Below are 24,041 nucleotides of genomic sequence, written 5' to 3' on the forward strand. Positions count from 1 at the left end.
ATCGCATACCATCTAAAATGAGTTTATCTTGTTGGGCAGACTGGATGGACTGTACAGGTCTTTATCTGCCGTCATTTACTATGTTACTATTGGGCTCATTTTCAAAACAGAAAAATGTCTAAAAGTGGCATAAAGCAGCATTTGGATGTTTTTCTCACAAAAACGTCCAAATCAGCATTTTCGAAACCTAATTTTAGATGTTTTTCTTTGAAGTCCGTCAAAAGTGCGTCCAAATCTCAAGGGGGCATGTTCAGGGTGGGACTTGGGTGTTCCTGAGACTTAGACGTTTTTCAACCAAAATGGAAGAAAACAAAACCATCCAGGACTAAAACAAAGACGTTTCGAGCTAGACCTGTTTTTATAACAAGGCACAAAAAGATGTCCTAAATAACCACTGGTGGGAATCAGGGATGACTTCCCCTTATTCCCCCAGTGGTCACTAACCTCCTCCCACCCCACAAAATTGTGATGAAAAACATTACTTGCCAGCCTCTGTGCTAGCCTAAGATGTTATACTCAGGTCCCTGGAGTAGTCTAGTAGTGGGTGCAGTGCACTGCAGACACGTGGACCCAGACTTCTACCTCCCCCTACCTGTTACACTTGTGGAAGAAACTGTGAGCCCTCCAAAACTCACCAGAAACTCACTGTACCCACATATAGGTGCCCCCTTCACCCGTAAGGACTATGGTAATGGTGTACAGTGGGAGTAGTGGGTTTTGGGGGGCTCAGCAGATAAGGTAAGGAAGCAATTGTCAGGTGTGTACCTGGGAGCATTTATGAAGTCCACTGCAGTGCCCCCTAGGGTGCCGTATTGCTTTCCTGGAATGTCAAGGGGACAAGTGTACTAAAATGCTGGCTCCTCCTACATCCCAATGGCTTGATTTTTGTGCATCTTGCACTTGGACGGGGGTTTTTTTTCCAAAAATGGACCAAAAAATAAAACGTCCAAATCACAAAACCTTCTATTTTCGAAACAAAGATAGACGTTTTTCTTTTTTGAAAATGATCTTCTTGCTATTCAGATTTTGGATTTTTTTTTTTTTTTTTTTTTTTGCAAAACGTCCAAAGTTGGACTTAGACATCACATTGAAAATGCCTCTCCAATGTGCTAAGTTAATTGCTGTGGTGACCACCTGGGGATGACAGCTAAGGGAAAACGATTTTTTTTTTTTATCAGTGCACATGCTATCTTTATATAATATTCCTTTCAGTATGGTTTTGACATTAACCTGGCACATTATTCATTTAGTATTTTTGTGTTTTATTTTTCTGCAAGGTTTTTTCTCCATTAAGGAGTTGTTTTCCATTGCAAGTTGGTTTCAGAGGATTATTTGAAACTTGTGTTAAGAACTATGTGAAGGGGAAGACCATCTCTGTAGCACCGCGGGCTTTTGAGGTTTCCTTTTTTCAAAATTTATATTATAGATAATGTTCTGGGTAAAAATCATATTTAGAACAAATGAATATTTGATAGGTTTCATTCTATTTAAATAATGTAATAGGAATTAGCCTTGCAGTTAGCCAGACTGCATATTGCTTTTGCCCTTGGTATTTCTCAGTTGAATTTGAATTCTGCTGCTCAAACTTTGACAAGAAGCTAAATCTTGGAGTACAGATGTTCATTTGTTAAATAAAAAGATTTGGCTTCTACAAGAGTAATTAAATCCAATTCTCAAACTTTTTCTTCTCCCTAGTTTAATGAAAAGCTCATGATCTGAAGAGAATGATAAAAAAAGTTGAGAGAGTTTGTCACAGAGCTAAAATTCATGATTATAGGGGTATTTGGAAAAGATGGCAGTTGATTATAGATTAGTGATTTTTGAGACCAAGAAGGTTTTTTGTGCAATTGGTATCAAAAGCTCCTAACAAGTCTCGGGACTGTTTTTGCATTAACCAAAAAATGTGATTACTTCTTCTCCAGGTACTCAGCAGTATCATCTAATCAATTAAATTGTGAATTTTTTTCCCACGAGAAGATTGTAAAAATTAATTCTGCTCTGGACTTGGAAAATGAAGTAATTCTCTCTGATGGTACAATTTCTTTCAATTCTGGTGCAGCCAGTACAGAATGGCCAGAGAGACTAGTATTCACTAAACGATCAATGAACTAAATAGCTTCCGCAAAGCTTTGAAAACCTATCTCTTTAACAAAGCCTACCACGAGAATCATAATGACTAGAACACAACCCTTACACTCTTTATTCAGAATGTCTCACTGTATAACTGCATAACCTGATCCTCATGTCTCTTTTATTTATCCCTTTGTAACACCAATGTATTCCTTCTCTGTTACGGCGATGCCGTAACAGATCTCTGTAAGCCACATTGAGCCTGCAAATAGGTGGGAAAAATGTGGGATACATGTGCAATAAATAAAATAATAAACCAGTTTCATGATATTTCATTGGATGATCTTTCTGAATTAGTATATTCGCTAAGTCCTTCTGCTTTGTTTTTGATCCCTATCCTTTGTCTTTGATGCTGCAAAGAATATAGCGGTTGTGTCCTTTTAACCTTTGATTAATGACTCTCTGAAATAGGGGTATTCCCGTTTAATTGGAAAACCACTATTGTACATCCAATTCTTTAAAAGACCTACACTAGATGCTAGTCAACCGGGGAACTTCAGGCCAGTCTCTAATTTGCTTTTTTTTTGTCTAAAGTATTAGAAAATGTAGTTTTATCTCAGCTACTTGACTTTGTGGATGATCAGGGTATTCTTTCTGATTTTCAATCTGGTTTTACGAAGTTTCATATTACTGAAACTGTTTTACTGGATGTTGTGGATAATTTGCTGGAAATATCTAGATAAAAGGACTGATGTTCTTCTGATCCTGCTGGCATTCAGGTGAAGGTTTTGAAATGCTTGACCATTCAATTCTATTGAGTAGATAATCTGGAACATGGATGTGTGATGTCACTTTGCTATGGTTTGTCTTTTTTTAGAAGATAGCTATGAGTGTGTTTTGGTTAATTCTGAACTTTCTAAACCTAAACCCCTTTTGTATGGAGTTCTTCAAGGTGTAATTAACATTGCAGTGAGTCATGTGATTCATCTTCATACATTTGCAGATGATAATCAGTTATATGTTTCTCTGGGTTCTGCCCGTGAGGATCAATTGAAGAAGCTGTTGACATGTCTGAATGTAATTAAGAATTGGATGGTTTTGAACAAACTTCAGTTGAATTAGAGCTCATTTTTGTGGGTTCACAGAGAAAATTGTCCTTTATTCTTATCCTTCCCTGCTTTGGGACGGATCTACTATAGTGGCGAGGGTCAAGTTGAAAGCTTGGGAGTTCTTTTGGATACTGGGCCAACCTTTTAAAAGCCATATAGCTTATTTGATTAGCTCTTCTTTTTATTATTTGCATCAGCTTCATAGGTTTTATCCTTAGTTGCTGTGTCTGATTTTGCTCAATTACTGTATGCTTATGTGATCTTATATTTGCAGGATTGCCCATTAAGAGCTGAAAGAGACATCAGTGCATTCAGATGCAGCAGCTCAGCTACTGACAAATTCTAGATTGTGTAGTCATATTCCCTCAGATTCTATATAGCACAGCTGAAACTGTGCCTGCAAATCAGTGTATTCTGGATTTGTGTGTGCACTATAATTAACAAGGCAATCAACACCAGTACTTGCCATTTAAACAATTGACACTAATTAGAATTTACATCCACAACTTGCTAGATGTAGTCTTTAAAGTGGTGTGCATAAATTCTAATGCATGCTGCCAAAAAGGGGGTGTGGCCGTGGACATTCTGAAAATCTTCGCACACGGTTATAGAATACACCTGCTCTGTGCCTAACTTAAGCGCCGGTATTTATACCAAGTTTTACTTGGCGTAAATGGATACACCTAGAGTTAGGCACAGGCATGGCCACTAGGCGTATTCTATACCATGCCTAAATCTAGGCTCGGTTTACAGAATATGCCTAGGCAGAAATATTTTTTGCGCCGATTTTTCAGGTGCCCTGTATAGAATCTAGTCCATTACGTCTATTGTTCATTGCATTGGCTTCTAGTTAAGAAACATTGGCCTTTTAAATTGCTGATTTTACCATTTAAAGTCTTTTGCTCCTAAGCGGTTTTTACACTTTTAGGATTGAGAGGTGCCTTCTTCTTCCTTCTGCAAATTTTTTAGATCTTGAGTGCACTCACTCTTGCACTTATTTGTTTTCTATACTATTTTTGTGGAATAAAGCCCTGTTAGATTAATAGATGATTTATTAGGGTTTCGAAGAACTTTAAAAACGTATTTGTTTAATTGAATTTGATGGTATGATTTGTGAGATTTGTTGATTTACCCTTACTACTACTACTACTATTTAACGTTTCTTAAGCGCTACCAGGGTTGCGCAGCACTGTACAATTAACAAAGAAGGACAGTCCCTGCTCAAAGGAGCTTAGGGTATCTAATATAATAATTTGCTTCTCCAACATTCCAATGTGTCTCACTGGGATCGTAACCACCTGCTGACATCACTCCTCCAACGTTCTCCTCCAACGTTCCAATGTGTGTCACTGGGATTGTAACACCTGCTGACGTCACTCCTCCAACGTTCTCCGTCCCCCTCCCTCCCAGTTCCATGGGACCCTGGAACTGGGAGGGAGGGACAGAGGGAGGGGTACCCTGGAAATGGGATGGAGGGGGGCCTGGAACTCAGAGGGATGTGGAGGGGGCAGGGGGAGAGATGCTGCACATGGATGGATGGAGGGGGCAGGGCACAGAGGACGTTGCCTGCATATGGATGAATGCAGAGGAGAGATCATAATGCAGGGGAGGGAGGCGACCCTGAAACTTGGAGGGAGGCAGGGAGGGGACAACCCTGGAACTCGGAGGCAGGGAGGGAGGGGGCGACCCTGGAACTTGGAGGGAGGGAGGGGGACAACAACCCTGGAACTCGGAGGGAGGGAGGGGGCGACCCTGGAACTCGGAGGGAGGGGGGGCGACCCTGGAACTCGGAGGGCGGGAGGGAGGGGGGACCCTGGCACACACTCTCATGCTCACACACACACTCTCTCATAGACACACTCGCACCCAGTCTCACTCTCTCTCTGTCACACACACACACTCGCACATTCACTCTCTCTCTCTCGAACAGTCACTCTCACACACACTCTCTCAAACATACACACTCCGAGGAAAACCTTGCTAGCGCCCGTTTCATTTGTGTCAGAAACGGGCCTTTTTTACTAGTCTAGTATATAATGTTGGTATATTAAGTTCAAGAAATACTTGTTAGGATTTTAAAATTATTTTTTTTATTTTTTTTTTAATACTGATGTTTTTTGTATGTAATTCTGTAACCCATTCTGGGCATTATTGGGAGGAGGGGCTAAATAATGAATAAAATAAATAAATCATGGGAGGTGTTCAGCGCTGCGGGCGTAGTAGTAGATAAAGTGATCAGATAATCATTGTTCACCCAAACCTGCTTCATGACGATGACAATGATGATGACAATTCTGAAATTCCATTGTCTTATTTCATTTATTATACCTGTTCAGTAGCATAGTTGTTTCAATCACTGGTCATATTGCGTGAACTCTGATCAGAGTCTTTGGGACTTCCAACAGAACCTTTTCCTGCTATGCAGAGATATCTTTTCATTTGTTTGGTACAACCATCAATAGCAAAAAAGATCTTGTGAACCTGCACATACTCGCAAAGGCTGTGTTTTCACATAAACCATGTTATTTGCTTTTCCACTATAATCAGCAATCTGTAGTTAGCATGAGTCCCATCTTTAACTTTTGTCTGGTATCTGAAATGCATACATGATATAGGAGAATTAAACCAGCCATAAGACTCTCAGTAATTTTAGATGTTGTAAAATGGTAGATATATTGATAAAATAAAAAGAGGTGTACAGAACATTTACCTAGTTAATATTATACCAATAAGAACATAATCTAATTCAGTTAGCATCTATTAATGAGCATATATGAAAAGTTCAAAACAAAAATTAAACTATTGATATGCTAGTAGAGCGCTATATAGTCAAATATTAATCTTATTAATTCTAGCTATTTTCAGCTATAGGTTTAGTTTGCTATTGTTTCTTCTCATTTTACACTGCCTTTTTCATCTTATCCGTTCTGATAGCTGCTGTTGGCAGTGACCAAACTAGCAGCTTCCATTTTTCAGCAAGTACCAAAATGGGAGCTGGCTGTTTGGAGATTCTGTATAACAAAGAGACAAGAACATCAGGGTCAGCTTTAAATAACTAACTGATTTTATTTTATAAGCAGTTTTCCCCAAGATACCTTATGTTCACAAATGTGCAGGTTCTATCTAACAAGTTTGCATCATATGAATGTTTACAAATTTTGCATTGCAGCTATTGACAACTTTTCATTCGAGACTGTATTTTAAAGGGGAAAGTTTGATATAACTCTTCTTTGTGTAACGGCTTTCAAAACTCCAGGTGAAATAAGAAAAAAAATATTGTTTAGATTTCCAGATACATTTGCCTTAAATTCACCAGTATTCATTGCTACTTCCTAAGTCTTCTGCACTTGCTATTAAATTTAAACTATGCTGATAGCCTGATATAGCAAATATATACCATATAGATCTCTTTCATAGCAAATGAAAGTACTACTGGTTTAGGAACGTATTACAAAACTCTCTGGTTTTACTTGGTATAGTACTGATAAATGTACAGATGTTTCAGAGAGCTGTTCAACGTGCATTGTTTGCAATTGTGTGCAGTGATCCTTTGTATGTATTATTTGTTAGGTGCACCGACATACTGCTTTGGCAGCCAATACTCAATCTCAGCAAAATATTCACACTACAGCCCTGGCTCGAGCTAAAGGGGAGATACTGAGAGTAATAGAAATACTTATTGAGAAAATGCCTACAGATGTTGTGGATCTTCTTGTCGAGGTATGGCATATATCATGAATATACCATTATTTCAAGTTGTATATCAGAAGAAAACATATTTCGTATTTTTTTCTGAGTAAGATAAGGGCTTTTTTGTTTGGCACCACTACGATGGGTATGTATTTGACAGGGTTTATTAGTAATGAACTTTCTTGCTCCAGATTGTGTTCTTTAGATTCATATTCTATTTACTGTTGAGAGATGCTGAACATTTTATTCCACTCTACAAGCATAATAAGTTTTAACTTCGCTGTATTTTCAGCCATATTTAAGGAGCATTGAAGTTCTATAAGTATATATGCCTCTGTTTGGGATTATGTAGCTATTTTTATATAGGATCATGTTAAGGTTTATTTTATTTATTGGGATTTATTAACCGCCTTTATGAAAGATTCACCCAAGGCAGTGTACAGTAGATGCAATTTAACCTCAAACTTACAATTTTGTTAACAGCATAGCAATATTAAAATGTACAAATAAATATAAATATAAGCATAATAGTGATGGAATCTCTAATAAGCACACAATTAGAACATACAAATAAGTTTGTTAAGATACTAATGCTTTTCTACAATACAGCTTATCATGTAGATGGGGACAAGATGCATGGTACAGAGTCAGTTGGGATAAATAAATGGGTGGCTAAACTAGAGGCAAGTTCTTTGTACAGTTAATCAAGTTGCAAGGAACTGGTCTAAGTTACAGTGTATGTGGCAAGCTAGTCCTGGTGCAGAATGAGTGTATAGTCAGTCACCCTGTGTATTCAAGACTTGGGAGAAGAGCCATGCTTTTACCTGCTTCCTGAAGTAGAGGTAGTCTTGAGTTATACATAGTAAATTCCAGAGCGTGAGTGCTACTCCTGAGAAGCCTCACTGGCGGGTATCACATTGTACAATTTCTTTTGATGAGGGGACATATAGTGGTGATCCTTGAGAGGATCTTAGAGGTCTCAAAGGTGTGTAGAGGGATAATTTATTCTTTACGTACTCTGGCCCATTTTGTCTGAGGGCATTGAAAATCAAACATAGAGTTTTAAATTAGCCCTGTAAGGTAATGGTAGCCAGTGTAGTTTTTGCAAGAAGGGCATGATGTGGTTATGCCATTTGCAGCCTTCTATCAGTCGTGCTCCAGCATTCTGAATTAGTTGGATTTAATACAAGCTCTTTTCGGTTTGACCAGTGTTCAGGGCATTACAATAGTCTAGTTGTGATATTTATCATGGCATGGCCCACTGTGATCAGAATCGTCTTTTCAATATATGGAGCGAGATTTTGTAGCTGCCATAGGTGATAGAGACAGTTTGTTTGAATTTGCAGGATCAGAGTGAGTGATGAGTCTAGCAGTAGCCCTAGGTTCTTGTCCTGTGATTGTAGGGGAAGTTCATATTTCCCCAAAGGTATTTTGAAGTCATTCATTTGTCCACTTTTGTTAGGTACCCAAAGAATCTCTGTTTTGCCTGGGTTCAGACAGAGTTTGTTATTGTTTTCCCATTCCTGAGTTGTGGTTAGGTAGGCAGACAGTTTACTCAGAGCTGTGGGTAGATCTGGTTCAGTGGGCACGAGTAGTGGAACATCATCAGCATAGATGTAGAATTTTGTGTTGTTAGAAGGTTGTAGGGAGAATGCCCAAGGGTTGGAAGGGCACCTTCTTTGAGATACATCCTCAATACTGTTCTATTGCTGGCAGAGTATGCCATTAATGTGCAGCCATTAACAAAAAGTAGTGCATGAGGCCTTACTGCTACCTATTTTGTAAGTGATAAGGGCTTACATGTTAATCCGTTAGTGCACAGCAATCTGACTGCACTAATAAATGCAGACACACCCACTCTCCACCCCTAGGCATGCCCCCTCAGCCAAAAATTAAACTTTATCTTTTAAAACGTGGTTAGCGCGTGTACACGTGCTCACCATGGGACGCCTCAGCATGCCACAAATGAGTGCTTACTCAGCTTGATAAAAGGGTCCCTATATTTGTTAAACATTCTCCAGATGACCAGCCTTACAATCCAGCTGCTAGCTCCAAGATTGTAAGGCTGGTCGCATTCCCCTGATGATGCCATTTTGGGAGAAACAGAGTAATCCGGTTGGGATTTGGCTTTAAGTTCCAGTGACTACTACTACTACTACTTATCATTTCTATAGTGCTACAAGGCATATGCAGATGAGTATTTGTGTTTCTTTATTTCATTACTGCTGCTGTCACTGGTTACCTTTAAGACAGACCATATGCCTTTGTGAAATGATATAGACACTGCCTAATGTGATGTTGGATTGTTTTTTTCTTACTTCTTCTAAAAGATTTGGTGAGCCTACCTATTTGGATTTGATTGTTCCTGTGGTACAGCTCTCTGACTGAGCTCTTTTTTCTCCAGTAATTTTGAAATATTTAAGCTTTCTCAGTATCACAGTAGAAGAGAGTGGGTTATTGAGTATTTTGATTTTGATACCATTCTTACCAGTGGTATATGTTTCTTGCATAAATGAAATCACCCATTGTTATACTGTTGCCCAGTTTTCCAGCTTTCCTAATATCTGTAAACATTCCTTCATCTGTCTGTCTGTTTTGTCTTGGTGGACGGTAGTACAGCCTCTACCAGGATATTCCTTCCCTTCACACATGAGATTTCTATTCATAAGGATTCCACAGTCTGCTATCTGTTTCATGTGGAATGTTTATTTTGTTTGACTATATAGCAAAACCCCCACCCCAATTTGATCTACTCTTATCATTGCAATATAATTTGTACCCTGATAACACTGTGTCCCATTGATTGTCCTCTTTCCACCATGTCTCTGAGATGCCTATTATATCTACCTCTTCATTTAGGGGAGCCCGGCAGTAGTGCCTGTTCTCAACATGCGCCATTTCTGACGTGTCAGATTTCTTTTGCACTGGGGGCTTACCTGGTGCTGCCCGGTTACCACCAGGGGTAGTGTGGGAGCCCTTACGGCCTCCAAAATAGGTTGCAGTAAGGGCTCCCCATGGGAAATGACTGCGCGGAAAGTGTTTCACTTACTGCATGGCCATTTCCGTCTCCCACCCAGAATTTGGTTTTTCCGGGTGGTGGTAAAAGGGGGGTCTCACACACAGCAAACCAGCGCGACGCCACCACAGGGCCCATTCTACCGCCGCTTGGTGAAAGGGTCCCTTAGTGCTATATACTCAACTGTCCCATCTTATTTTTTCCTGCAAAGGTGCAATCAGCTGGGATGGTTCAAATCAAAGATAGGTCCTGCGTTAAAAATTAATCACCCCCCCCCCCCCCCCCCACTTAGGGAATTGACAAAAAAATCAATAAGGAAAACAGCCTAGGCCTGAATTGAAGAAACTCCTTCCTTACTCACTGTGTGGTAGGAGAAACATTATGAAAAGCCTTCACAATAGATCCAGAAAGCAAATCTGATTTTAAATATAAAGTGCAAAATAAAAACCTGATCTCTGAGGTTATAATAAACAGTTCCACAGGAGTGACATACATATAGGTTCAGTTGAGATCTCTAAAATAGCAGTTAAGCCAGCATCGAGCATAGTGATCCATATTTTTCCCCCGTCTTTCAATCCATTTCATAGACCTTGAAACATAAATAATATGCTCTCGATGTTCTAGAAAGGGAATCGGGGGAAAGGCGTAAGCTCTCACACAAATATTTCTTCAGCATCTCATTAGCAGAAATTATCCTACAAAAGTGGAAAATAAAGAAATGGAAATTATTAATTGATGCTATCTTTAATGAGGGCCATATTGAAAGCCTCTAATATTGCCATCTTGTCATGGCTGGAGATCAATATGACACCCTTGAATCCTCCTATAAAATGAAGACAATTCGAGGTAGTGTCCATGGAGAACTGTACCATGTAGCCAGATAAAGTTGTTTCCATCATAGAGTTTAATCTCCATAATTCGACATTGGTAACTTCCCTAGTATGGTGCACTAGAATTCCCTGTTCTTGACCGTTCTCCATGCAAAACCAATCTGTTGAATGGGACACAGTCTGGGAAACAAATGACCATCAAGAGGAGGGCAAGGCTCTCCCTTACACTGAAGGATGAAGAACTCACTTCACTTGAAGTTTCTGGAACCTCTACCACTGATTTTGGGCAACAGAGACCCCCTTCCTGTTGCCCAATATGGCATTCTCCTGGACCATGTCCACACTCGACTCACTAGGTGCCAAAAATTACAAATATAGATCAAACTCAAAAATAATGGAGTGGCCTAGTGATTAGAGCAAAAGCCGAGAATAAGGGAAGCTAAGGTTCAAATAACATTGCTACTCCTTGTGACCTTGGGCAAGTCATGTCACCCTCCTTTGCTTTAGGTATAAAGTGTGGGCCCTAGAAGGACAAGGAAATATCTACTATATAATTTGACTTGAGCTACCACTAAAAAAAGCATGAGCTAAATTAAAACAAAATCCTGCCCCAAATCAGGAGATATTCCTAAAAGTGGATTTATTTGATTACAGTCCCTGATTTGCCTTTGGTCTTCACTTCCTCCAGAGGAGAACATCTATTAAATGTCTTTCTTCCTGGGATGATTGTTTCTTGTGGGGAAAAAAAAGAATGTTAGCAGTAGCCAATCATGTGCAAGATTCAGTGGTCAGTAGAACTTCACTGAATCTTGCCAGTAACACACCACCCGAACTCTCGTCCACGCTCTCATTACCTCTCGCCTGGACTACTGCAACTTACTCCTCACCGGCCTCCCACTTAGCCATCTATCCCCCCTTCAATCTGTTCAGAATTCTGCTGCACGTCTCATATTCCGTCAGAACCGATATACTCATATCACCCCTCTCCTCAGGTCACTTCACTGGCTTCCGATCAGATACCGCATTCAATTCAAGCTTCTCCTTCTTACCTACAAATGCACTCAGTCTGCTGCCCCTCACTATCTTTCTACCCTCATCTCCCCTTACGTTCCCGCCCGTAACCTCCGTTCACAGGATAAATCCCTCCTCTCAGTACCCTTCTCCACCACCGCCAACTCCAGGCTCCGCTCATTCTGCCTCGCCTCACCCTATGCTTGGAACAACCTTCCTGAACCCTTACGCCAAGCCCCCTTCCTGCCCGTCTTCAAGTCTTTGCTTAAAGCCCACCTCTTCGATGCTGCGTTCGGCACCTAACCCTTACCGTTCAATGAATCCAGACTGCCCCAATTTGACTGCCCCTATCGGACCGACCGTTCACTTGTCTATTAGATTGTAAGCTCTTTGAGCAGGGACTGTCTCTCTTTGTTAAATTGTACAGTGCTGCGTAACCCTAGTAGCACTCTAGAAATGTTAAGTAGTAGTAGTAGTAATGCAACAAAAACATTTTGAAGACGAAAGTAAGTACTTTGACCTTCAGAGGGAGCACTGATAATTGTCCTTTCTGACAGATGCTTTTACTTCCAATGTTAATATGTGTTATCAGAGAACAGGCATCCTAATGTTTTTGCTATGGTGCTGATTCTGATCAATGCATTTGGGTTTTTTTTCAGCATTTTGTTGTTCCCTGACAATAAGTGGGGCAGTTGTTCAGAGTCGTGCATAATTCTTTGAGTGTTCCAGTGGGGCCAGTTGTCTATTAATAAAACTAAACCAACAGGCAATTATTTTAATATGCCATATTTGTTCCCAAGGTGATGGACATCATCATGTACTGTCTTGAAGGATCCTTGGTCAAAAAGAAGGGACTCCAGGAATGTTTTCCATCCATCTGCAGGTAAATCTGTAGTCAGAAATAAGTTTAGAAAATATAGCAATTATATTTGGGGTTTTTTTTTAATGGAAGTTTCATATCATTTCATAAAGAGTTATAGCACTCAGCCAGGAGAGCACTCCTAATTTGATGCCACTTGCACAAGTAAAGGTTTGCTGGTAAACTACTAAGAAAATTTCTCACCCTCCTCATCCATCCATTGGGCATATCTGTCTTGTGCCCATAATTAAATTTCCTGTTCTGTCAAAGAGGGTAAATGAACTGACATGACTGCTCCTGATGCTGGACACAAACTACATGTGTCCCGCAGGTTAGGGACAGAATGTTGATTGTTTCACTACAAACTATTTTTAAACTAACACCTAACCACCAGGCACATTTGTCACCTAACACTATACTAGGATTTCCTTTTGAAAGTATGCAATAGCTATATAAATTCTTATGTACTCCGTGGAAGTAAAAGTGATCAGAGATGGCCATGTATACTAAGCTGTTTTGTTTTATGATATTAGGAGTAATTTTGTAAGGGGAAGGGGATGTCTTGCCCAGAGTCACAATGAGCTACAGTTCCCCTGGTTCTCAGGCCACTGCACTAGGCTACTCCTCCACTCATAAGTGACTTTAGCAAGTAGAACAGGGTTATATATGCTCAGGTAGGCAGGGCAACCCTAACTCTGGGCAGACTAGGTATCTGCCAAGGTCAACACAAATCTGGAGGTGGCTTTGGCAACCCTTATTCTAAGTGGCTTATGTGAGGTCTTGAACAGACATGTACATTCATGGCCTTCCTTGTCAGGTCTTTAGTGTGCATGATTGCTCAAAGCCTTGCAGCAGCCACTTTTGCTTTGTGTTAGGGCTTCCCTGGTGGAAGGTGGTAGCGCAGTTCCAGTAGCACTTCACGAGTAATAATGGAGGAGGGGGAATGCCAGATACATAGAAGGGATAGGAATGAAAAAGGGCAATGCTGGATACGAGGGGTGTAGGGAGGAGAAGTGGAGATGCTCATCTACAGAGGGGAAGGGAAGGGAAAGGGAGATGCTGGACAAAAGGGGGTAAAGGAGGATATGCTGGACAAAGAGGGGGGGGCACACAGCTGAAGGTTCACATAGGGCATTAGCTACCCTTGAGCCTGCACTACAAGTAGGCACTTATAAAATTACAGTTACTGTGCTGTAATTGCCGAGCCTGTGAGATAAATATTAGGGGCATTGTCTGAATCTTCCCATAAAGTTCTTGCTCAGAGAAAACCCTTAACACTCGGTAAGTGAAGTTGCAGATAACACAGTTGCATGTACCACCTCCTACTTAGGAGGCAGTAAGTGCATATGTGCTGTCCTTATGGGTGATATTTAGAGGGCAATTCAATAAAGGGGCACATATGTGGAGCCTATTCTATAAAGTAGACATCTGCTTCCCTCACTAGCATGGTAGAGTGTGCAAATATGCATGCATAATTTAGGCACAACCACTTAAGCCATAATGCTGGTGTAAACGCATATAGTTAAATAGCTAAAAACTGTGCATGAATTATAGTGTTCTATAATTTACATGCATAACTTCACCCGGCCCATCTCTACCTAGACTCCACCCCTGTGTATGCACAATGTCATGCTTTATGCCATTGCATGTAAGCGCCATGTTATGGAATAACATGTAGCTGGAATATTGGTTTGTATTCACATGTGCATACATATGGTTTATGATGCTTAATATACCACCCTTTCATAAGGAAGCAGCAGAGTGGTTTACATTAATATTATAATTTAAAACAGTATAAAAGGAATGTTGCCAAGAGAACAGTAAAAAGAGACTGCTACTGCCCACCCCAGGACCCTCCCCAACAGCCATGACCAACCCAGACTGCTCGCCTTTACACATCTAACTGACTAAAGCCTGCTGAAATAAAAATGTATTTAGGGCTGCTTTAAATTTTTGTAATGGAAGGCTCAATGTGCTAGGCGAGTGGTAAAGCATTCCAAAACAGGAGAAACAGAGAAGAAAGCACATTGGCATGTGGACTCAAGGTGGGCAAGGTAGACCAGTGGAATATGAAGTCAGCCGTCATAAAGAGAGCGCAGTGCTCTTGGTTGAGTGTGAAGAGTGATGACCAAGGCTAGGTAAGAAGGAGTACCTCTATGAAGTACCTTATGCATCAGTGTCAGGATCTTATAACAAGTATGGTAAGATATGGGTAACCAGTGTTCTCCGAGGACAAGCAGGCTGCTTGTTCTCACTGATGGGTGACGTCCACGGCAGCCCCTCCAATCGGAAACTTCACTAGCAAAAGCCTTTGCTAGCCCTCGCGCGCCGATGCGCACCGCGCATGCGCGGCCGTCTTCCCGCCCGAAACCGGCTCGTGCCGGCCAGTCTTCTTTTGTCCGCGCTCGATACGGTCGTGTTTCGCCGTTCGTGCCCCGGAAAGTTGACCTCGCGCGTCGTTTTCGACTCTTTTCTTCTGAGAAAGTGAGAAAGTGTTTCGGGAAGGCCCTTTTCCATTTTTTCCTTTCCCGTATTTTGAGCTTTTCGCCCCGGTAAGTTTTCTTTCGTCGTCGGGGTAGGCCTTAGTTAGGCCTCGGTCGAAATTTTCTTCTCCCTATTTTTGTGGTGCCAATTTTCGCCATTTCGAGTTTTGATCTCGCCGGCGTGATTTTTCCGCCCATGACATCGAAGCCTTCCAGCGGCTTCAAGAAGTGCACCCAGTGCGCCCGGGTAATCTCGCTCACTGACAGGCACGCGTCGTGTCTTCAGTGTCTGGGGGCTGGGCACCGCCCTCAGGCCTGTAGTCTGTGTTCCCTTTTGCAAAAGCGGACTCAGGTAGCGAGGTTAGCCCAGTGGAACATTTTGTTCTCGGGCTTTTCGTCGGCATCGGCACCGGGGGTATCGAGTGCATCGACGTCTTCAGCGTCCAGACCTTCATCCTCGGCTGCCAGTGCATCGAGTGTATCGAGGCATCGACCCTCTGCATCGGCGCTGAGACATCGGACGACTGTATCGACGTCGGTGGTACCGGGACCTCGTCTGCTGATGTCGTCGGACGGTGGTGCTTCGTCTGGAGTGCAGGTGAGGGCTGTCCATTCCCCTGCTGGTGGCGGTGAGCCTTTGGGTGGGTCTCCCCCTACCCTGAGGGCTCCTGCGGTACAGCCCCCCCGAGACCGACCTTCTTCGGCCTCGGCCCCGAGGAAGAGACGGCTGGATTCTACGTCCTCCTCGTCGGTGCCGGGAAGCTCCGGTGACGTGCTTCGTTCCAAAAAATCGAAGAAGCATCGTCACCGGTCCCCTTCCCGTGTCGGCACCGAGAGCTCTGGGTCACCGAGGGAGTCGGCACCCAGCAGGCATCGGCACCGAGAGGACCGCTCACCCTCTGTCCAAGAGGTGTCGATGCGCTCCACTCTGGACAGCCCGGAACAGCCTCCACGCCCGGAACAGACTCTGACATCGACGCCTGCACCGACCTCCATGCCTTTTTCTGCAGCCGCTCTGAACGAGAGCCTCCGGGCCGTTCTCCCAGAGATCCTGGGAGAGCTGTTGCGCCCTACCCCTCCGGTACCGGGGGTGCTTGCGCCACTGGTACCGTCAGGCGTGGCGCCGGCTGGTCCATCGCCCGGGGTGAGGTCTCCGGCGTCGGTGCCGCGTGCGGTACCGACTGCGGTCGCCTCCCAGGAAGGCTCCCCGACTACGTCGGCGGAGGGAGCTTCGCCGGTACGGGCGAGGGAGTCTACCTCTCGACGCCCCCACCATGGCCGTGGTTCCACGGAGTCGAGCCGGGCACGGTTGCAGACACAGGTTCGTGAACTTGTGTCTGACACCGAGGGTGAGGCCTCATGGGAAGACGAAGGAGACATCAGATATTTCTCTGACGAGGAGTCTGAGGGTCTTCCTTCTGATCCCACTCCCTCTCCTGAAAGACAGCTTTCTCCTCCTGAGAGTCTGTCTTTCGCTTCCTTTGTCCGGGAGATGTCTACGGCCATCCCCTTCCCGGTGGTTGTGGAGGACGAGCCCAGGGCTGAAATGTTTGAGCTCCTGGACTATCCTTCTCCACCTAAGGAAGCGTCCACAGTACCCATGCATCATGTCCTAAAAAAGACATTGCTGGCGAACTGGACCAAGCCTTTAACTAACCCCCACATTCCCAAGAAGATTGAGTCCCAGTACCGGATCCATGGGGACCCAGAGCTGATGCGCACTCAGTTGCCTCACGACTCTGGAGTTGTGGATTTGGCCCTAAAGAAGGCCAAGAGTTCTAGGGAGCATGCTTCGGCGCCCCCGGGCAAGCACTCTAGAACCTTGGACTCCTTTGGGAGGAAGGCCTACCATTCTTTTATGCTCGTGGCCAAAATTCAGTCTTACCAGCTCTACACGAGCATACACATGCGGAACAATGTGCGGCAGTTGGCGGGCTTGGTGGATGCGCTCCCCCATGAGCAAGCCAAGCCATTTCAGGAGGTGGTCAGGCAGCTGAAGGCGTGCAGAAAATTCCTGGCCAGAGGGGTGTATGACACCTTTGATATTGCGTCCAGGGCCGCTGCTCAAGGTGTGGTGATGCGCAGACTCTCATGGCTGCGTGCCTCCGACCTGGAGAATAGAATCCAGCAGCGGATTGCGGACTCGCCTTGCCATGCGGATAACATTTTTGGAGAAAAAGTCGAGCAGGTGGTAGAGCAGTTCTCCCGCCGGCAGCCTTCAGCCTCTACCTCTACAGGTAGAAGATTTTTCGGGGGAAGGAAGACTGTTCCCTACTCTTCTGGTAAGCGTAGGTACAATCCTCCTTCTCGACAGCCTGCGGCCCAGGCTAAGCCCCAGCGCGCTCGCTCTCGTCAGCAGCGTGCGCCTCAGCAAGGCCCCTCGGCTCCCCAGCAAAAGCAAGGGACGAGCTTTTGACTGGCTCCAGCAGAGCATAGCCGACATCCAAGTGTCAGTGCCGGGCGACCTGCCAGTCGGAGGGAGGTTGAAAGCTTTTCACCAAAGGTGGCCTCTCATAACCTCCGATCAGTGGGTTCTCCAAATAGTCCGGCAAGGATACACCCTCAATTTGGCCTCAAAACCTCCAAATTGTCCACCGGGAGCTCAGTCTTACAGCTTCCAGCACAAGCAGGTACTTGCAGAGGAACTCTCCGCCCTTCTCAGCGCCAATGCGGTCGAGCCCGTGCCATCCGGGCAAGAAGGGCTGGGATTCTATTCCAGGTACTTCCTTGTGGAAAAGAAAACAGGGGGGATGCGTCCCATCCTAGACCTAAGGGCCCTGAACAAACATCTGGTCAAAGAAAAGTTCAGGATGCTTTCCCTGGGCACCCTTCTTCCCATGATTCAGGAAAAAGATTGGCTATGCTCTCTGGACTTGAAGGACGCCTACACTCACATCCCGATACTGCCAGCTCACAGACAGTATCTGCGATTTCAGCTGGGCACACGTCACTTCCAGTACTGTGTGCTACCCTTTGGGCTCGCCTCTGTGCCCAGAGTGTTCACAAAGTGCTTGGCTGTAGTAGCAGCGGCGCTTCGCAGGCTGGGGGTGCACGTGTTCCCATATCTCGACGATTGGCTGGTGAAGAACACATCCGAGGCAGGAGCCCTGCAGTCCATGCAGATGACTATTCGCCTCCTGGAGCTACTGGGGTTTGTGATAAATTATCCAAAGTCCCATCTTCTCCCAGTGCAGAAACTCGAATTCATAGGAGCTGTGCTGGATTCTCGGACGGCTCGCACCTATCTCCCAGAGGCGAGAGCCAACAACTTGTCCCTCGTCTCGCGGGGGCGAGCGTCACAGCAGATCACAGCTCGGCAGATGTTGAGATTGCTGGGCCACATGGCCTCCACAGTCCATGTGACTCCCATGACCCGCCTTCACATGAGATCTGCTCAATGGACCCTAGCTTCCCAGTGGTTTCAGGCTGCTGGGGATCTAGAAGACGTGATCCACCTGTCCACGAGTTTTCTCAAATCCCTGTATTGGTGGACGATTTGGTCCAATTTGACTCTGGGACGTCCTTTCCAAATTCCTCAGCCACAAAAAGTGCTGACCACGGATGCGTCTCTACTGGGATGGGGAGCTCATGTCGATGGGCTTCACACCCAAGGAAGCTGGTCCCTCCAGGTACGCGATCTGCAGATCAATCTTCTGGAGTTACGAGCGATCTGGAACGCTCTGAAGGCTTTCAGAGATCGGCTGTCCCACCAAATTATCCAAATTCAGACAGACAACCAGGTTGCCATGTATTACGTCAACAAGCAGGGGGACACCGGATCTCGCCCCCTGTGTCAGGAAGCCGTCAGCATGTGGCTCTGGGCTCGCCGTCACGGCATGGTGCTCCAAGCCACATATCTGGCAGGCGTAAACAACAGTCTGGCCGACAAGTTGAGCAGGATTATGCAACCTCACGAGTGGTCGCTCAATTCCCGTGTAGTGCGACAGATCTTCCAGGTGTGGGGCACCCCCTTGGTAGACCTCTTCGCATCTCGAGCCAACCACAAAGTCCCTCAGTTCTGTTCCAGGCTTCAGGCCCCCGGCAGACTGACATCGGATGCCTTCCTCCTGGACTGGGGGGAGGGTCTGCTGTATGCTTATCCTCCCATACCTCTGGTGGGGAAGACTTTGTTGAAACTCAAGCAAGACCGAGGCACCATGATTCTGATTGCTCCTTTTTGGCCGCGTCAGATCTGGTTCCCTCTTCTGGAGTTGTCCTCCGAAGAACCGTGGAGATTGGAGTGTTTTCCGACCCTCATCACACAGGACGAAGGGGCACTTCTGCATCCCAACCTCCGGTCCCTGGCTCTCACGGCCTGGATGTTGAGAGCGTAGACTTTGCCTCTTTGGGTCTGTCGGAGGGTGTCTCCCGCATCTTGCTTGCTTCCAGGAAAGATTCCACTAAGAGGAGTTACTTCTTTCTGTGGAGGAGGTTTGCCGTCTGGTGTGACAGCAAGGCCCTAGATCCTCGCTCTTGTCCTACACGGACCCTGCTTGAATACCTTCTGCACTTGTCTGAGTCTGGTCTCAAGACCAACTCTGTAAGGGTTCACCTTAGTGCAATCAGTGCATACCATTACCGTGTAGAAGGTAAGCCGATCTCAGGACAGCCTTTAGTTGTTCGCTTCATGAGAGGTTTGCTTTTGTCAAAGCCCCCTGTCAAGCCTCCTACAGTGTCATGGGATCTCAATGTCGTTCTCACCCAGCTGATGAAACCTCCTTTTGAGCCACTGAATTCCTACCATCTGAAGTACTTGACCTGGAAGGTCATTTTCTTGGTGGCAGTTACTTCAGCTCGTAGAGTCAGTGAGCTTCAGGCCCTGGTAGCCCAGGCCCCTTACACCAAATTTCATCATAACAGAGTAGTCCTCCGCACTCACCCTAAGTTCTTGCCAAAGGTTGTGTCGGAGTTCCATCTGAACCAGTCAATTGTCTTGCCAACATTCTTTCCCCGTCCTCATTCCTGCCCTGCTGAACGTCAGCTGCACACATTGGACTGCAAGAGAGCATTGGCCTTCTATCTGGAGCGGACACAGCCCAACAGACAGTCCGCCCAATTGTTTGTTTCTTTTGATCCCAACAGGAGGGGAGTGGCTGTGGGAAAACGCACCATATCCAATTGGCTAGCAGATTGCATTTCCTTCACTTACGCCCAGGCTGGGCTGGCTCTTGAGGGTCATGTCACGGCTCATAATGTTAGAGCCATGGCAGCGTCGGTAGCCCACTTGAAGTCAGCCACTATTGAAGAGATTTGCAAAGCTGCGACGTGGTCATCTGTCCACACATTCACATCTCATTACTGCCTGCAGCAGGATACCCGACGCGACAGTCGGTTCGGGCAGTCAGTGCTTCAGAATCTGTTCGGGGTTTAGAATCCAACTCCACCCCCCTAGGCCCATGTTTGTTCTGTTCCAGGCTGCACTCTCAGTTAGTTGGTAAATTTTTTAGGTCAATCTCAGTTATGTCCTCGCCGTTGCAAGGCCCAATTGACCATGGTTGTTATTTTGAGTGAGCCTGGGGGCTAGGGATACCCCATCAGTGAGAACAAGCAGCCTGCTTGTCCTCGGAGAAAGCGAATGCTACATACCTGTAGAAGGTATTCTCCGAGGACAGCAGGCTGATTGTTCTCACAAACCCGCCCGCCTCCCCTTTGGAGTTGAGTCTTCCCTAGTCTTTGTCTTGCTACATATGAGACTGGCCGGCACGAGCCGGTTTTGGGCGGGAAGACGGCCGCGCATGCGTGGTGCGCATCGGCTCGCGAGGGCTAGCAAAGGCTTTTGCTAGTGAAGTTTCCGATTGGAGGGGCTGCCGTGGACGTCACCCATCAGTGAGAACAATCAGCCTGCTGTCCTCGGAGAATACCTTCTACAGGTATGTAGCATTCGCTATATTTCCTGAGAAGAGGTGTAACATAGTCATACGGTTAGCATTAGAGAAATTTCTTACAGCTGTGTTTTTAGTGTAGTATGTAACTATTTTATCATATACCGGGGAAGTGCAGCATTGTTGCAGTAATCCTGTCTTGAAGCTATGAAAGCCTAAAATAAATTTTTCTGTCAGCTTTCATCAAGATGCAAACAAACACAACAAAATTGTGTAAGTGACCAGAAACATTTCTCTCTTTCATTTTTACTACCATTGATTGTAATTTATTTTCTTATATGCTTTTAAACATGTTATTTTCCTATTTTTTTCGGCATTGGGCTGGTAGTAGTTCCATTTTAGCATGCGATAAGCCCACATTGGGTTTAGCCCTGCTTTGTAAAAGACTCCCTGAATGCTCTGTTTCATGGAGTTGCTCAGGTCTAGTATCCCATAAAATTATCTTTTTCCTTTATTGAAATAACATTTAAACATTGATAAGGTAATGCATGGGTTCCCAATCTTGTCCTGGGGAAAGCCCAGCCAGTCAGGTTTTCAGGATATCTACAATGAATATACATGAAATAGATTTGCATACCAAGGAGGCAGGGTATGCAAATGGATCCATGAATATTCATTGTGGATATCCTGAAAACCTGACTGGCTGAGGTTCCCTCCGGACAGATTTGGGAATCAATGAGGTAAAGTAAGGGTAAATGAGAAATTAACAATGCAACAGAGCTGACCAATTTTTTCATTTTTATGACTTTACAATATTATATTTAGCTCTAGAAAATAGTTAAAAATAGCCTTTATGTTCAGTAGTTAAAGGCACTTTAAAAATGATGCCGCACTCAGTTGAAAGCTGATGTGATATTTACCACTGGGTTGAATGACATTCATGTGTTTTTAGTAAATGAGAACACTCTGGAGGAAATCCAAGTTGTACAACACTATTTATCATAATGTGGTTAACAAGACTTTTAATATCCATCACCTATGTAATTGTCAGCTGTAAATTAATAATACTGGAGGGTTTTATAAATAATTTCCAGTATTTTAATTCAGCAGATAGAATAAAATACCCCTATAAATTGTTTTTTCAATTTCTCTTCATTTCATAGGGCTATGATCACTGAAAATCTTAGTGAACTTAGGGCCCCTTTTACAAAGCGGCGGTAAGCCCAACACGGGCTTACCGCTCACTAAAAAGGAAGTACCGCCAGGCTACTACAGCAGCTCAGTGGTAGTTCCCACCCCCAGCGCGCTGTCATATCCGGCGCTACAAAAATATATACATATTTTGTAGCGCCTGTGTGCACCCGGCGGTAATCGAACAGTGTCGCGCACTGCCTGGTTACCACTGGGTTAGCACGAGAGCCCTAACTGCCACCTTAATAGGTGGTGGTAAGGGCTCCCCCACCCACCCAAAATGGCCACTTGGCAAGTGCTTCACTTGCCGCACAGCCATTTCTTCAAAAAGAAGAAAGGCCTGCCTTTTATCCACTGCGGTAAAAGGGGGCCTCGGCACGCGTCAAAAACACACGCCAACACCAGCACAGACCCCCTTTGCCACAGCTTTGTAAAAGGGGCCCATAGGTTCTGCACATAACCCCAGTGCAAAATTAAAACTGATCACCTTTTGGAGAGTATGTTGTGTCTAAGAAATGAATAAACACTTTCAAAATAGTCAAAAAGTCAAAAAAAATTGGGATTCTGCTTTTCAGAAACCTAAGAATACAGAATTAAGGGGTCCTTTTACTAAGCTGCGGTTACAAAGTGGCCTGCGGTAGTATTTACGCATGTTTTTGGCTCATGCTTGGGCCATTTGTACCGCGGCTTGGGAAAAAAAGGCATTTTTCACTGGGGCAGTAAATGACCGTGCACTAAAATTAAAAGAAACGCACAGCTATTTACTGCCTGTGCCCTTAGTGCCTCCTATTGACCTAGCGGTAAGGGCTACTTGTATGTTAATCATGCAGTGTGCGCCTATGTGACTGCACTGCCGATTACCACTGAGAACACCCCGTGGTAGAAAATAGAAAATTATTTTCTACTGCAGGAACCAGCGCACGGCAACTTTAGAATTACCATCGGGCGCCTGCGCTACCCCAGCAGTAGTTCCAATTTGGTGCACGTTAGCCCTACTGCTGCTTAGTAAAAGGACCCCTAAAGGAATTTCTTTCAGAGTGAGGTTTGTGGAAGGATCCTCACAGTTACCTCTTGATGAATTGACCCAACTTCTGGAGGCTGCAGAGGAAGAAGGTATCTTGGTGGCCACCTCTTGGAGCTCTGAGAGTGATTTAATGTTAAAACTGGATTTTATGTATGGGATGGTTCTGTTTCATCATTATAGAGTTCATTTTTTTCTGATCTCTCTCTTGCTACACAGATGTAAGGAGGGCTTTCTTTGTTTTCATATTTTTCTTGAAATTTTCTTTAAAAATGCATTACAGGAAATAACTTTTTTTCTTTAATCCTAAATAACTGAAAGCATTCCTTCAGAGCAGGAAAGCTGTACTGCTTCTTAACTGCCCTTTGGTTTGCATTTAACCTGTGGTGTATTGGGATAGTATTTAAATATGATCATTGTAAAGGAGAGCGGATTTGCCACGCTAAGGCCCCCTTTAACTGCCACCCAGCAAAAGGCAATTTCCAGCTGAGGAAAGAAATGGCTGTGCAGTAAATGAAACACTTGCCGCTCAGCCATTTCCTGGGGGAGCCCTTACTGCCTCCTATTTAGGAGGCAGTAAGAGCTTCTGCATAGCCCGGCAGTAACCAGGCAGTGCGTGGTGCTGCCCAATTACCCCGGGGTAAGCCCCTAGCACTAAAAAACAACAAAATAAAATTCTAGCAAGTTGGAAATGGCGCACAGCGGAGGCATGCACTACTGCCCGGCTCGTGCAGTAGCCCAGCGGTAGTGCTGAATTGGCGACTGGCAAGCCTGCGGTGGGCTTGCAATGCCTTTGTAAAAGGGCCCCTTAGACAAGGGTTTAAGGACAGATCCATTGCCCGATACAATGGGGTGTCCCTGGGAGGAGGTCTACAAGAGATTTTGCACCTTGGGCGATATATGAATGGTTGGAATAATTGGCATTTTCACCATTAGAAA

At 44.6% G+C, this 24,041-nt stretch overlaps 1 protein-coding gene across 3 annotated transcripts in view; it reads left to right on the top strand.

Moving 5' to 3' along the window:
• The window catches only part of WDR7 (WD repeat domain 7), a 754,216-nt gene that overhangs the window by 601,316 nt on the left and 128,859 nt on the right, over window positions 1-24,041 (top strand). For all 3 annotated transcript variants that reach the window (XM_030192974.1, XM_030192976.1, XM_030192975.1), the window contains 2 exons: window positions 6,750-6,899; window positions 12,527-12,609. In XM_030192974.1, the coding sequence (XP_030048834.1) occupies window positions 6,750-6,899; window positions 12,527-12,609 (233 nt within the window). The remainder of the gene's footprint in view (window positions 1-6,749; window positions 6,900-12,526; window positions 12,610-24,041) is intronic.

The sequence above is a fragment of the Microcaecilia unicolor genome, chromosome 2 (genome assembly GCF_901765095.1).
Source record: "Microcaecilia unicolor chromosome 2, aMicUni1.1, whole genome shotgun sequence".
Classification (NCBI taxonomy): Eukaryota; Metazoa; Chordata; class Amphibia; order Gymnophiona; family Siphonopidae; genus Microcaecilia; species Microcaecilia unicolor.